General features: G+C 45.9%; 1 protein-coding gene across 1 annotated transcript in view; it reads right to left on the bottom strand.

Moving 5' to 3' along the window:
* Positions 1–1433: 1433 nt before the first annotated feature.
* LOC124012366 (protein FAM83H-like) overlaps positions 1434–14535 on the bottom strand; it is a 44014-nt gene continuing 30912 nt past the window's right edge. The window contains exons 5-13 of the mRNA XM_046325912.1: positions 8926–9090; positions 8338–8462; positions 7809–8210; positions 7289–7426; positions 6826–7074; positions 6007–6631; positions 4941–5904; positions 4255–4763; positions 1434–3413 (exon numbers count right to left, since the gene is read on the bottom strand). Of these exons, the coding sequence (XP_046181868.1) occupies positions 3393–3413; positions 4255–4763; positions 4941–5904; positions 6007–6631; positions 6826–7074; positions 7289–7426; positions 7809–8210; positions 8338–8462; positions 8926–9090 (3198 nt within the window). The 3' untranslated portion in view covers positions 1434–3392. The remainder of the gene's footprint in view (positions 3414–4254; positions 4764–4940; positions 5905–6006; positions 6632–6825; positions 7075–7288; positions 7427–7808; positions 8211–8337; positions 8463–8925; positions 9091–14535) is intronic.

The raw sequence follows: 14535 nt of genomic DNA, 5'->3' as shown, positions 1-14535 counted from the left end.
TGAGAATGAAATGACTGAACAAATGAACAACGAAACAGCACAACAAGTAAGTTAAGTAAATCGTTTTTGATTATGTTTTACTGGTAATGGGGACATACGTAAATGCCAACAGAATAACTTTTTGGTCAGTGTGGTGTGTGTGTGTGTGAATCTGTAACCTTTATTTAACTAGGCAAGTCAGTTAAGAACAAATCATTTTTTACAATGATGGCCCAGACGACACTGGGCCAATTGTGCGCTGCCCTATGGGATTCCCAATCACGGCCGGATGTGATACAGCCTGGAATCGAACCAGGGACTGTAGTGACGCCTCTTGCCGCGTCCATGTGTGTGTGTGTTAACTATTTAACTGTACTAGAATGCTTAAAAAGCGGCTAAAATGTTAAATATTCGTTATCGGTATCAGGTTTTTTGGCAAGAAAGATATTAGATATCGGTATGGCCAGAAATGTCATAGCGGTGCATCACTAGTTTTAACTACAAACAGACAATCATAATATCAGTAAAAAATATACAATTCTCACTTGATGCTACAAAACCAACTTTATAAGAGGTTTTAAAAATAGGTTCAATTTGACTCAACGTTCCATGATGCAGTTCAATGCATGATTCATGTAATTCACCAAAACATTTCTTGGTTGTTCAAAAAATATTGCTATCAGGTTGTAAATCACAGCTGACCTGGTACATGGTTTGCTGCCTCCATTCGGGATGCACCGTTTCAGTTTCAATGACTCAATATTCTGGACAAGAACTGACAAATGTAACTAAGACTGAGAATGTCAATAGAATCTAACTAGTCGGTCATAACGTGGCTATAGGCTAGCGTATCAAGCTAAAAAATATGGAGCCTAACGTTAGCTAGCTGCTAGGAGGATGTCATGGAGTGAGTGAGTGACAGACGTTTCCCACCCATATCGTTTTTTCTGTGACTATACACAGCTGTGACTATATTACTATCATGGTCTTGACTTAAGTCTCGGAACCCCTTGTCTCCCTCCTGGTCTCGGTCTTGGCTTGCGAGTGGCGCAGCGGTCTAAGGCACTGCATCTCAGTGCAAGAGGCGTGACTACAGTCCCTGGTATGAATCCAGGCTGTATCACATCCGGCCATTATTGGGAGTCCCATAGTACGGCACACAATTGGCCCAGCGTCGTCCGGGTTTGTCCGGGGTGGGCCGTCATTGTAAATAAGATTTTTTTCTTAACTTACTTGCCTAGTTAAATAAACGTCTCGGTTTTGAGAAGGACTCGATTTGCTACGGTCTAAATCTTGAAACAGTCACGCTTTAGGTGGTTTCGAACACAACACTAATTAATTATTCATAACTATATTCCCTCACTAAGTATTTTTACAGAGTGTGTTCATGTACTTGGAAATGTTCTTTCCACTTCTGGTGTAGTGGACAGAGACAAACTGACAGACTCAAGGCGTGAAAGTTTTTATACTCTTGTATAAAATACAACATTTTAGAAATGCATCCTTCCTACCTTGTTCCCTAGGTTTCTTCATCAAAGATGTCTGACCTGACTTGACCGGATAGGTGAAGGTTTTGTGGTGGAAAAATCACTCAGACCCTATCCAACTCACTACGTTTCCAAGGTACCTGCATCCACACAGGGCTGCAACGAAGCAGTCTCAATCTCAATTTGTCTTCTAAGGTACTGGTGATTTAATTAATAAATACAAAATTGTAAAGACCTGCAAGCCATATACACAGTATCTAATTATCTTACCCTGTTGGTCCATCTCTTTCCATCTCCTTTCCTAGCTAGCACATAAAATTCTGAGAACAATATGTTTCTTAGAGCTTGGTGAGAGTGTGGTTGTCCTATGGTTATTTTGCATTCAAACTTCAAACAAAGTTCTTGGAATGGTGCAGGATACCCAGCTAGCACATAAGGTTCTGAGAACCATATGTTTCTTAGGTGGAATTTCAGTGCTTAAGTGTAAAGTTTTCTGCAGGTTTCCTCATGGTTCTATTTAAAGTAATGTTTTCATAATGTTCAGAGAACATAAAGAAACAACAATCTTCTGTGGGAATTTCAGTACCTCAGCATAACGTTTTCTGCAGGTTTCCTCATTGTTATATTTAAAGTCATGCTCTAAGAACATTAAGAAAACTTTCCATAAAAAAACACAAGAAAACATTAATAGCTTTCAAAGATCATTCTAAGAATGTTATTTAAAAACGTATACATTCAGCATCAACAAAAGTATTTTAAACCTCATGGCTAGAGAACATAAGATCATAGGTTTGAATCTCACTGACGCCATACCACAATGAAAAAATACATGTGTTTGCATGATTGAAACATGTTCTCAGAACGTTATTTAATTACCTTCAAATAATTAATCATTTCCGTTCGCAAAACATTAATAAAACCTCCCAAGAAAACCTTCAGGGAACCGCAGTAAAATGTCCTCAGAACCTCCCTGCAACTTAAAAACCTTCAAGGAAGCACAGTAAAACGTCCTCAGAACCTCCCTGCAACTTAAAAACCTTCAAGGATGCAGAGTAAAACGTCCTCAGAACCTCCCTGCAACTTAAAAATGTTCTCAGAACAGGCAAAATGTTCACTTCCGTTCTCAGAATGTTTAAAAGATGTTCTGTTTTACCAGTCAGGAAACGTATAGCTTTGTTCTGAGAACCAATGGAAAACAAAAAACGTACATTCCCACAACTTCCAAGGAACCAAATGTGCTAGCTGGGTTAATCTGTATTTTTCCTCTCTCCCTCTATCATTTTCTCTCTCTCCCTCTCTGCTGTCTTTAGTGTGGAGACTGGTTAATAATAGTTCTCTGGGTTCGACGAGACGTGGCACTCTGTTGGCACAGTGTAAACCCAGACATACTTTCAGCATTACCAGTTTCCACACACACAGACACATACATACGACTGGCACAGGGAGTGTGCTGTTCTGTACAGGCATGTTTGATGGCTGGGCATGTGTTCAGTTGCTTTCTTGCAGTAAAACATGCACACACAACACACTTTCTCTCACACATACGCTCTCTCTCACTCTAGGCGTGGACAAAGGATTGTGGTGAATCGGTGAAAAGTTGTCCCATGAAGTCCATATAAGGCAAAAACCAACCAGACAACGTTTGCCTAATATGGGTACTGTTTCATCTCATGTTTCATAGTCAGTCTTTTAAAGGTTTAGTACAGTATCGTCTGATCATCCGCGAAGACTGCAGTCTGAAGTCACAGGAGGTATCTGCTGTTCTTGTGTTCAGTGTGTTCTCCCTCTCTCTCTGGTCTTCTGATGATGTGTTTGGCACATATATTGCTGAATGTGAACGATGTGTGTGTGCATGTTGGTGTGTGTTTGCACGTCCTCCACACACACACTCAGCTTCCAGTCAATGTGTTCCTCAGCCATCTTTAGTTATCCCAGGTTATTCCCCATCTGTTAACAGAACATCAGGAATGACAGTGAGTGGAATACGGTCTGATTCACTCTCTCATACTCCCCCTTTCCCTCCCTCATCCTCCATTTTCTCCTGTCATCCCTACCTCTCCTATCCACTCATCCATACCTCTCCTCTCCACTCATCCCTACCTCTCCTCTCCACTCATCCCTACCTCTCCTCTCCACTCATCTCTACCTCTCCTCTCCACTCATCCCTACCTCTCCTCTCCACTCATCCCTACCTCTCCTCTCCACTCATCCCTACCTCTCCTCTCCACTCATCACCCCCTCCTCCCCCCTTGGTATCAGCTTTCAGTGTGAAAGATCTCTTTAGGTACTAATGTGCTTCATTGTTCACATGGTTTTAATGGTAACTTCAGTGGTAACTTAATTAAGAGCCAAACTAATGTCCCTATGACATCATTTCCACAAAATTAAAACTTTCTGAGTCTGTGCACTATGTACAAATATCCTAAACATTTTTTGTTGCAAATCCTTATCAAAGTATCAGGAAACAAAATAAATAAAATAAATAGCAGCATCAAATATATATTTCACATTAAGGGCTATAATTCATAACATGTAAATGTCTCTTCTATTTAGTCAAGGGTCTGCTAAATGTAATTTATTATTGTTAATATATTTGTTAATATATTATTAACAATATATATATTGTTAATATATTATTTTACCTCCTGGACATAACCAGTAAAGGTGTGTATTTACTCCTCTCTACACTTCCCCTATCCTCCTCCTCTCCCTCTAACTCCTCCTCTCTTTCCACTCTCCTGTAGCCCTCCTCCTCCCTGCAAACCTCCTGTCTGCTACGGTAGAGTACCTCAAAGCGGCTGTAGACCTTCTTGTCCTTCCTCATGCTCTCGATCCTCTTCAGGAGGCTATCTCTCTCCTGAGGGTTGGTCTGGGGCCTCTGGAAGCGGTTCTTTTTAAGCGTTGGCTCCCTCTCCAGCCCTCCTTTCTCCCCTGCTACGTCTACGTCCTTCTCCCCTCCAGCCTCCTCTCCTCCTCCTCGCTCCAGACGGTTCTTCTGGCTGTTGGCAGAGATCTGTTCCAGGATGACCTTGGTGTCGTCTCTCAGGTTGCTACTGAACAGAACTGAGCCACTGGAGCTCTGGTACCGAGACAGACCTGTTGTTTTGGACGCAGCTTTGTGATTGGCTGCGGAGGTGGCATAGTCTGTGGCTTTAGCGTCGGCGGAGGAGCTCAGGTTTTTAGCGGCGATCACAGGCTCCTCTGAGCTTTCCGGCACAGTTCTCATGGTCTTTTCGTCTCCGTTGGATGCCGATGTCGCACCACCGGAGCTCTTCTTGTCCTTGGGTCCCAGTAAACCTTTGAATGAATGAATGTTTTAATTAATAATTGAACAAATTAATTAATTAAAACCTTTATTGCTCTGAAGGGAATTTGCTGTATACATCATGAGCACAGCAATTACATTTTTAAAATTAAAACCCAGTAAACATGGACGTAACAATCCGTGACAGACACACAGACAGTAAAACATACCTTTGAGTCTTTGGGTCTGCTTCTTGAGGAAGTCTAGGGGCTTAGTGTCGGCCTTTCCCTCCCCTCCCAGGGTGTTGAGGGAGGTGTTGGAGCCCAGGTTCTTGTGGAGCCCCTCCTTAGACTCGGTCTGTGACATACTGGACGAGCTTTTGGAGCGAGACTTCTTCAGCTCGCTTTTCTCCGCGTCTGTGGCGTCCGTTGTTAGCATTTCCTCATCACAGGAGACGTGGCGTGGGTTGGAGCTCTTGAACGGCTTCAGAGTGTCCCTCTTGAAGATCTTCGGAGAAGGGAATGGCTTTAGAATCTTACCGAGCTCTTTCCTCTGTGACTCCGAGCTGCTGTCTTTTCTCTGTGCTGTGGTAGAAGCGGCAGGCTCTGAGATTTTGAAACTTGAGGTTTGAGGTTTACATTTTAGCTCTGGTGTGGCTGCGACTTGTGGTTTCTTTGGGGCAGGCTCTGGAGCAGTCACGAGAAATGAGGGGACTTTGGGGACCGAGGTGATGGCGGTCGTGCTGGAAGAAGGAGTGTCTGGAAGGTCTGGTTTCTTCTGAGGAGGTTCTTTTATCACAGCCTCTTTAGATGCGTTCCTCTTAGCAGCCAGCTCCATGAAGTACTGCAGTCTATTGGAAGGGTTGTTCATGTTAAATGACTGGGGTTTGGGGGGATCTGCAGATGCTGGGGTGTCTTTCGTGGTGTCCACCTCGGCCAGGGAGTTCTTAGACACCTCTCTGCTGGCTGAGGTTACTTTGGGGGGCTCTTTCTTTGGCTCAGCCTGCTCTTTCAACCAAGCCTCTTTCTTTTCTTTCTCTTTCTCCTTCTCTTCTTTCTCCTCTCTCTCGTTCTCCTCTGCCTTCTTCCTCCACTCAAAGGGTTCCCGGGTCAAGGAGCGTCGCTTCTCCAGGATCTGTTGGACGATGGAAGTGGTGCGGAGCGAGTCGGAATTCTCGTCCTCCTCGTTGGCCACCTGCATCAAATCAAATTAAACTTTATTCGTATGGCACATTTCAAAGCAAGGTTGCAATTCAATGTTTAAAAAACCTCAGATGATATGAAAGGTAATAAAGACCTTCATGCCCAGGCCTCCCATGTGGGTCTCCGTCTTGGAGGAGGAAAAGATGAGGGAGGAGCGCAGCCGGGAACTCCTCTGGAGCATCGGGTTGACCCGCATCCGGACCGTCTCGTGTGTGGAGATCGAGACCTCCCCCGGAGCCTCCCTCGACGACGGCATCTCCACGTCTGCCCCCACTTCCCTCCCCCCCACCGCCCGCTCTTTCTCTCTCTCTTTCTCCCACTCTGTGGTCCATCGGTCAGCCCTGTCCTTCCCCATGCTCTCAGGCATGAAGGGCTTGCTGTAGTGCAGCGGTCGGATATCCGGTCTAGGCTTGGAAGGGACATTCGGAGGCTCTCTTGCCTCATGGGCATACGATTTCCCATCAGACTCAGGGTCTTGGAAAGCATCAGGGCCCAGAGGTTGGAGCAGCCCCTCCTCTCCTGTGTCCCCGTAGGCGCTGAGGTAGGAGTTGATCCTCCAGCTGCGGAGGCCCTGTCTGACGTTGGGGTCCTGGTCGTGGTCTGCGTCCGCTGGGATGGGGAACACCTGCTTCTCTGGGGGGTGCGGATGGGTGGGGGACGACAGGCAGGCATAGGGCTGGCCCACCGTCGGCCTCTTGTGGCCACTGCCACCTCCGTACCTAGACAAAAGAGAAGGTGTTACATTAGTATAGACACATTTTGAGGGTCGTGGTTGATACTTACACATGAACCTTAATGAAACATTGTGTGCGTATCACTAAAAGTTTAATTTAAGAACCCTAGTGGGAGCAGTCAACAATGAACAGACATTACTGATTATTCTCCAGTCCAGTGGACTGTCTCTACCATGTACCTGCCCCCTGCTGGTGGATGTCCAGGGTCATGTTTCAGGTCCTCAGAGGAGAAGTAGTCTCTGCCGTAGCCCTCTGGACCAGGAGGTTCCTCATAGGGGTAGCCTGAGTCAGAGTACTGGTCCAGTGCTGGTCTGTTCCTCAGCCTGTCGTAGTGTCCATGGCCTGAGCCAGGTCCTTCTAGCCCCGACCCAGGTCCTAACCCAGGTCCCTCACCACCCTGGTAGTAGTGGCTGGACTGGCTCTGCTCCCTGGAATACAAACATAAATCATCATCAGCAGCAGAATCATCATCCTCATCATCAGAATAACGATCATAAAAACCCAACATGCTTTACGTATCACAGATCATTTTTTAAAAGATTATAACTTGGGCCAAGAGTTTTGCCTGACCTGATCACAATATTAAGTCAAGCTGACAAAGACAACATAAACTAACTAACAAATGAACTAACTAACTAGTACCTGTGGTAGTGCTGCTCGGTCTCATTCAGGTTGTTCATAACTCTGTGCTTCATGTACTGTCTGGACGAGGAGTAGCTCTCCTGGGTTCCCTCTGTGTAGCTGTGCCTCTTATAGTCACTGGCGCTTATCTCCATCTGCCTGGGAACACAGGAAACACAAACAAAACCCTTTAAATGGGAACAGAGGACACATAAAAAATGTAATACAATAAGTTAACTGTTTATGGGTGAAGTTCCCCAGAAATCGAAGTATACACTCTTAGAAAAGGGTTCTTTGGCTGTCCCCATAGGAGAACCCTTTGAAAAACCCCTTTGGGTTCCATGTAGAACCCTTTCCACAGTGATTGCTACATGGAACCAAAAAGGGTTCTACCTGTAACCAAAAAAGGTTCTACCTGGAACCGAAAAGGGTTCTCCTACAGCCAAAGAACCCCTTTGAAACCCTTTTTTCTAAGAGTGTAGTGAATTATAGGGTTCTACATATAATCTAGTTTTACATAAATATATGTGCACCATCCCACCTGGAGACCATGGAGCGGCTCTGCTGCATCCTGAACTGCTGTGACACTGCAAACTTCCCAAGATTCAGTCCTCCTGGGTCTATGGTATGTCGGAACATGTCATCTCTTCGGAACGCAGAACGCTCGGAATCTCCTCCTCCGAAAGGGTAGGCCGGAAGTTCGGGGGTGTGTCGTTGGAAACCCAGAGGGTTTCGCAGGGACTGGGTCCGCTTCAAGCCAAACTGGTTACCATAGTAACTGCTGCTGCTGCTGTCAGAGGAGAAAGGCACTAGGGCGTGGTCAACAGTGAGGGGCTGTGATTGAGCGAACAGGATGCGGAACTCCTCGTCAAAGGTGGTGACCAGTTCTCCCAGGAAGAGATGAGCGATGCAGCGATGTAGCTTCTCATAGGACCACATGAAACTACAGGAAACAGGATATGACACGTTAACTTCTGCGACTAAAGGAGTATCTGATATCTGTTCTATCTGGTGTGTTTCGATGCTCAACTATAGTTGAGTGTTGAAATCTGTTATATTTCTATGTTCACCTGTAGTTTCCACTGAGCACGGCCCTGCAGTCAGCCAATAGAAAGCGGTTTTTCACCTGTCCTTTAAATGACTTCCCTGTCCGACAGAAATAGGTCACTCCCGCCACCGTCCGCACACGCATCATCTGCAACAAACACACACAAAATAGTTATTCAGAGTCACAAGGGGTTAATGAATGATGTTATTCTTTAGTGAGTTCTAAGGGTGAATCAAACCAGTTTGTCTGCTCTGTTGAGATTTATGTAACCAAGCTCAGGTGTAGTCAGTTATACATCATGTAAATATGTAGGTAAATAAATGACCTTACTGCTATGAGACAGTGGCCTGCTGCCAGTCAACACAGAAACACTGGAATACTATCTGTTAGACTGTCGGCTTAAACCATGTGTTTTTCAAACTATTAATAACTACTGTTATTTTTTTAGCCCTGTGCTGTTTGTGCTAGTGCTGGGATGGATCAAACCCCTGCACACCCAGTAGGCTTTCAGGAACAGCATTAACCTGAGTTATGGGGAAAACTGAGTTAAGGCATGGAGAGTCACCCCGCTTAAAATAGTTCAATCTAGGCCAAAAACATAGAGACTCACGTGGACAAGGTCCAAGTTGACCTTACAGTTGATCACCATGGAGACGAAGTGATGGGCATTCTGTTCGTCCAATAGAATGTATACGGGGACTTGACGCGCCGCAGCATCCAGCAAGTCAGAAAACAGATCCACGTCTGTAAACATGTCCATCACCACAGCGATGACCTAGCAACGCCCAATGAGAGAGGGGGAAATATCACGTTAACCAATTAGAAACTAGAAAATATCACATCAGGTTTAGGATTATTTCATTTAGTTGGACATGAAACACACACACACACACAGAAAGAGGGGGAGGACAGTAACAGAGACATGGCCAGTCGGATTAACAGGTTTGTCCTGTGTTGACATTTAGACACACACACACACAGAAAAGTAATTGTATTCTTTTGGTTGAGCTGAGTGCAAGTCATTCATGTTCAGAGACAGGGTGTGGTGGATAAGCAGGGCAAAGCAGAGCGGGGGCAGACTGACTGGCAGAGTTTAAAACAACAGCGTCCATAACTGACAAATAATCATGAACATAACTCTATCTGCAACACTGGATCCCTGTCTGAGTAAAAAATTACATAATAGATATTCAACAGGATGGGAATGCTATCGCGTTAACGGTGTGTTGATGGGTGGACTGAGGTGAAGGCCTGGGTCTGGGAATTTGTAACTGTCAGTTGAACTCCACCCCTCACTGCTGGAACATACACTTCCAGTCAACATTTTTAGAACACCTACTCTTTCAAGGGTTTTTCTTTATTTTTACTATTTTCTACATTGTAGAATAGTGAAGACATAACACATATTGAATCATGTAGTAACCAAAAATGTATTAAACAAATCCAAATATATTTGATATTCTTCAAAGAGCCACCCTTTGCCTTGACAGCTTTGCACACTCTTGGAATTCTCTCAACCAGCTTCATGAGGTAGGCACCTGGAATGCATTTCAATTAACATGTATAACTTCTTAAAAGTTGATTTGTGGAATTTATTTCCTTCTTATTGCATTTGAGCCAATCAGTTGTGTTCTAACATATAGTAGAGTTGGTATACAGAAGATAGCCCTATTTGGTTAAAATAAAGTCCATATTATGGCAAGAACAACTCAAATAAGCAAAGACAAACAACAGTCCATCATTACTTTAAGATATGAAGATCAATCAATACGGAACATTTCAAGAGGTTTTTTAAGTTTCTTCAAGTGCAGTCGCAAAAACCATCAAGTGCTATGATGAAACTGTCTCTCCTGCGGAATGGAAGACCCAGAGTCACCTTTGCTGCAGAGGATACGTTCATTAAAGTTACCAGCCTCAGAAATGGCATCCCAAATAAATGCTTCATAAAGTTAAATTAACAGACACATCTCAACATTGACTGTTCAGAGGAGACTGTGTGAATCAGGCATTCATGGTCGAATTGCTGCAAAGAAACCACTACTAAAGGACACCAATAAGAAGAAGAGACTTGTTTGGGCCAAGAAACACGAGCAATGGACATTAGACCGGTGGAAATTGGTCCTTTGGTCTGCAGTCAAAATCTGCGATTTTTGGTTCCAACAGCCGTGTTTTTGTGAGACGCGGTATGGGTAATTCCCACCGTAAAGTATAGAGGAGGGGGTGTTATGGTGTGGGGGTGTTTTGCTGATGACACTGTCTATGATTTATTTAGAATTCAGGGAGCACTTAACCAGCATGGCTACCACAGCATTCTGCAGCGATACGCCATCCCACCTGGTTTGGGCTTAGTGGGACTATCATTTGTTTTTCAACAGGACAATGACCCACACACAGCCTGTGTAAGTACTATTTTACCAAGGAGAGTGATGGATTGCTGCATCAGATTACCTGGCCTCCACAATCCCCTGACCTCAACCAAATTGAGATGGTTTGGGATGAGTCGGACCGCAGAGTGAAGGAAAAGCAGCCAACAAGTGCTCAGCATATGTGGGAACTCATTCAAGACTGTTGGAAAAGCATTCCTAGTTGAGAAAATGCCAAGATTGTGCAAAGCTGTCATCAAGGCAAATGGTGGCTATTTGAAGAATATCAAATACCAAATATATTTTGATTTGTTTAATACTTGGTTACTTCATGATTCCATATGTTATTTCATAGTTTTGATGTCTTCACTATTATTATACAATGTAGAAAATAGTAAAAAATTAAGAAAAACCCTTGAATGAGTAGGTGTGTCCAAACTTTTGACTGGTACTGTATGCAAAATGTGTGTAAAATGTTTATGTAACAAAAAACCTTTGTCCTCCAAAGAAGATGCGAGATGGTGGAGGTGTAAGTCGCTCTGGATAAGAGCGTCTATTAAAATGTGGGTGTGCATCTGGGTGTGTGGGTGAGTGGAAGGGTTGTTTTGTAGCCTATAGTGTGGTGATTAGCTGTCTGATGAGTGTGCATGTGTTTTGTAAACTTCCACACATACCTAGAGCTATGGGTAACCATAGTAACCAGTTACGTTATAGCCCTGCCCACTGGATCAAAAGCTGGCTGTAGTTTACTCAGCAGCAGCACTGTGACTCACCTGCAGCCTGCTAGTCAAGACTTCTAGCCTACGGCTAATGAGTAGGTGTTCTAAAACATTTGAACGGTAGTGTATGTGGGCAAGACAAAGGAGCTTATCGCGTACTAAAGGAAACAGAGGGCTGAGCACGCCCACATTAACATCGACGGGGCTGTAGTGGAGCAAGTCGAGAGCTTCAAGTTCCTCGGTGTCGACATCACTAAGGACCTATCATCATGGTCCATACACCCTAACACGGTTGTGAGGAGGGCACGACAATGCCTCTTCCCCCTCAGGAGGCTGTAAAGATTTGGCATGGGCCCTCAAATCCTCATTGAGAGCAGCTTGACTAGCTGCATCACCACTTTGTATTGCAACTGCTCGGCATCCGACAGAGGGGAGTGTGTACGGCCCAGTATAACACCGTGGCCAAACTCCCTGCCATCCATGACCTCTATACCAGACTCCAGCAACCCAAGTCATGGACTCTTCTCTCTGCTACCACACTGCAAGCAGTACCAGAGTGCCAAATCTGGGACCAAAAGGTTCCTGAACAGCTTCTACCCCCAAGCCATAAGACTGATGAACAGTTAATCAAATGGCCACCTGGACTATTTACATTGACCCCTTTATTATTTATTTGTCTTATCTGAATTGTTCTGCACTTAGTCTCCTTCACACACACACTCACACTCTAACACTCACACACACATGCTCACACACACACACACACACTGATGGCACACACACTCCCACAGACACATTTTCACACTTCACATATGCTCCTGCTACTCTGTTAATTATCAATTCTTATAAGTCACTTTTACCCCTACCCACATGTACATAATGTATTACCTCAACTACCTCGTACCCCTGCACATTGACTTGGTACTGGTACTCCTTGTATATAGCATCATTTTTGTTTTTACTGTGTTAGTATTTCTTTTTTTATTCAGAAAATATTTTTCATACTTTTTAACTCTGAATTGTTTGGAATAGGCTCGCCTGTCACGCCCTGACCTTAGTATTCTTTGTTTTTCTTATTATTTTGGTTAAGTCAGGGTGTGACATGGGTGACATTGTCTATTATAGGGTGTTTGTACTGTCTAAGGTTTTTTGTAGATTTATGGGGTTGTTTCCATCTCGGTGTTTATGTAGGTCTATGGTTGCCCAGATTGGTTCTCAATTAGAGGCAGGTGTTTATCGTGGTCTCTGATTGGGAACCATATTTAGGCAGCCATATTCTTTGGGTATTTTGTGGGTGAGTGTTTCCTGTGTCAGTGTTTGTGCCACACGGGACTGTTTCGTTTCCATTTCACTTTGTTATTTTGTATTTGTATCATGTTCAGTCTTTTCTATTAAAAAATGGACACTTACCACACTGCGTATTGGTCCGATCCTTGCTACACCTCTTCCGACGAAGAGGAAATCCGTTACAGAATCACCCACCAACCAAGGACCAAGCGGCATGGTTACGTGCAGCAGCAGCAGCAGCAGCAGCGAACACAAGACTCCTGGACTTGGGAGGAGATATTAGACGGCAAGGGACCATGGGAACAGCCGGGTGAATATCGCCATCCCAAGGCAGAGCTGGAGGCAGCGAAGGCAGAGAGGCGCAGGTATGAGGAGGCAGCAGGGCAGCGCGGCTGGAAGCCCGAGAGGCAGCCCCAAAAATGTATTGGGGGGGCACACAGGGAGTGTGGCGAAGCCAGGTAGGAGACCTGCGCCAACTTCCTGTGCTTACCGGAGAGAGAGAGAGGGACCAGGCAGGCACCGTGTTATGCGGTGGAGCGCACAGTTTCCCCAGTGCGGGTGCATAACCCAGTGCGGTACATTCCAGCTCCGCGTATCGGCCGGGCTAGAGTGGGCATCAAGCCAGATGCCATGAAGCCGGCTTTACGCATCTGGTCTCCAGTGAGTCTTCTCGGGCCGGCGTACATGGCACCAGGCTTACGCATGGTGTCCCTGGTTCACCAGCACAGCCCAGTGCGGCCTATTCCACCTCGCCGCACTGGTCGGGCTATGGGGAGCATCCAACCAGGTAAGGTTGGGCAGGCTCGGTGCTCAAGAGCTCCAGTGCGCCTGCACGGTTGGGTCTATCCAGTGCTACCTCCACGCACCAGCCCTCCGGTGTCAGCCCCCCGCACCAGGCTGTCTCTCAGTCTTTTGCCTATAAGTGCTCCCGCCTGTCCAGCGCTGCTAGAGCCTTCCTCCTCTCCAGCGCCGCCAGAGTCTCCCGTCTGTCCTGAGCCGCTAGAGTCTCCCTTCTGTCCTGAGCCGCTAGAGTCTCCCGTCTGTCCTGTGCCGTCAGAGTCGCCAGTCTGTCCTGAGCCGTCAGAGCCGCCAGTCTGTCCTGAGCAGTCAGAGCCGCCAGTCTGTCCTGAGCAGTCAGAGCCGCCAGTCTGTTCTGAGCCATCAGGAGCTGACAGAGCTGTCGGCCAGCCAGGAGCTGCCAGAGCCGTCGGCCAGCCAGGAGCTGCCAGAGCCGTCGGCCAGCCAGGAGCTGCCAGAGCCGTTGGCCAGCCAGGAGCTGCCAGAGCCGTCAGCCAGCCAGGAGCTGCCAGAGCCGTCAGTCAGTCCGGAGCTGCCCCTCAGTCCAGTGGGGCCCTTTAGTAGGGTTGCCAGTCCTAGGTTGGCGGCGAGGCTCGCCGTTCCTAGGAGGCCACAAAAGTGGACTAAGACTATGGTGGAGTGGGGTCCACGTCCAGCACCCGAGCCACCGCCGTGAAAGAGGCCCACCCAGACCCTCCCCTTTAGATTAGGTTTTTGCGGCCGGAGTCCGCACCTTTGTGGGGGAGGTACTGTCACGCCCTGACCTTAGTATTCTTTGTTTTCTTTATTATTTTGGTTAGGTCAGGGTGTGACATGAGTGATATATGTGTTTTTGTCTATTATAGGGTGTTTGTACTGTCTAGGGGTTTTTGTCGATTTATGGGGTTGTTTCCATCTAGGTGTTTATGTAGGTCTATGGTTGCCTAGATTGGTTCTCAATTAGAGGCAGGTGTTTATCATTGTCTCTGATTGGGAACCATATTTAGGCAGCCATATTCTTTTGTGGGTGAGTGTTTCCTGTGTCAGTGTTTGTGCCACACGGGACTGTTTCGT

The sequence above is a fragment of the Oncorhynchus gorbuscha genome, linkage group LG24, assembly GCF_021184085.1.
Source record: "Oncorhynchus gorbuscha isolate QuinsamMale2020 ecotype Even-year linkage group LG24, OgorEven_v1.0, whole genome shotgun sequence".
Taxonomy (NCBI): Eukaryota; Metazoa; Chordata; class Actinopteri; order Salmoniformes; family Salmonidae; genus Oncorhynchus; species Oncorhynchus gorbuscha.
This window is presented reverse-complemented; position numbering and strand designations above follow the sequence as displayed.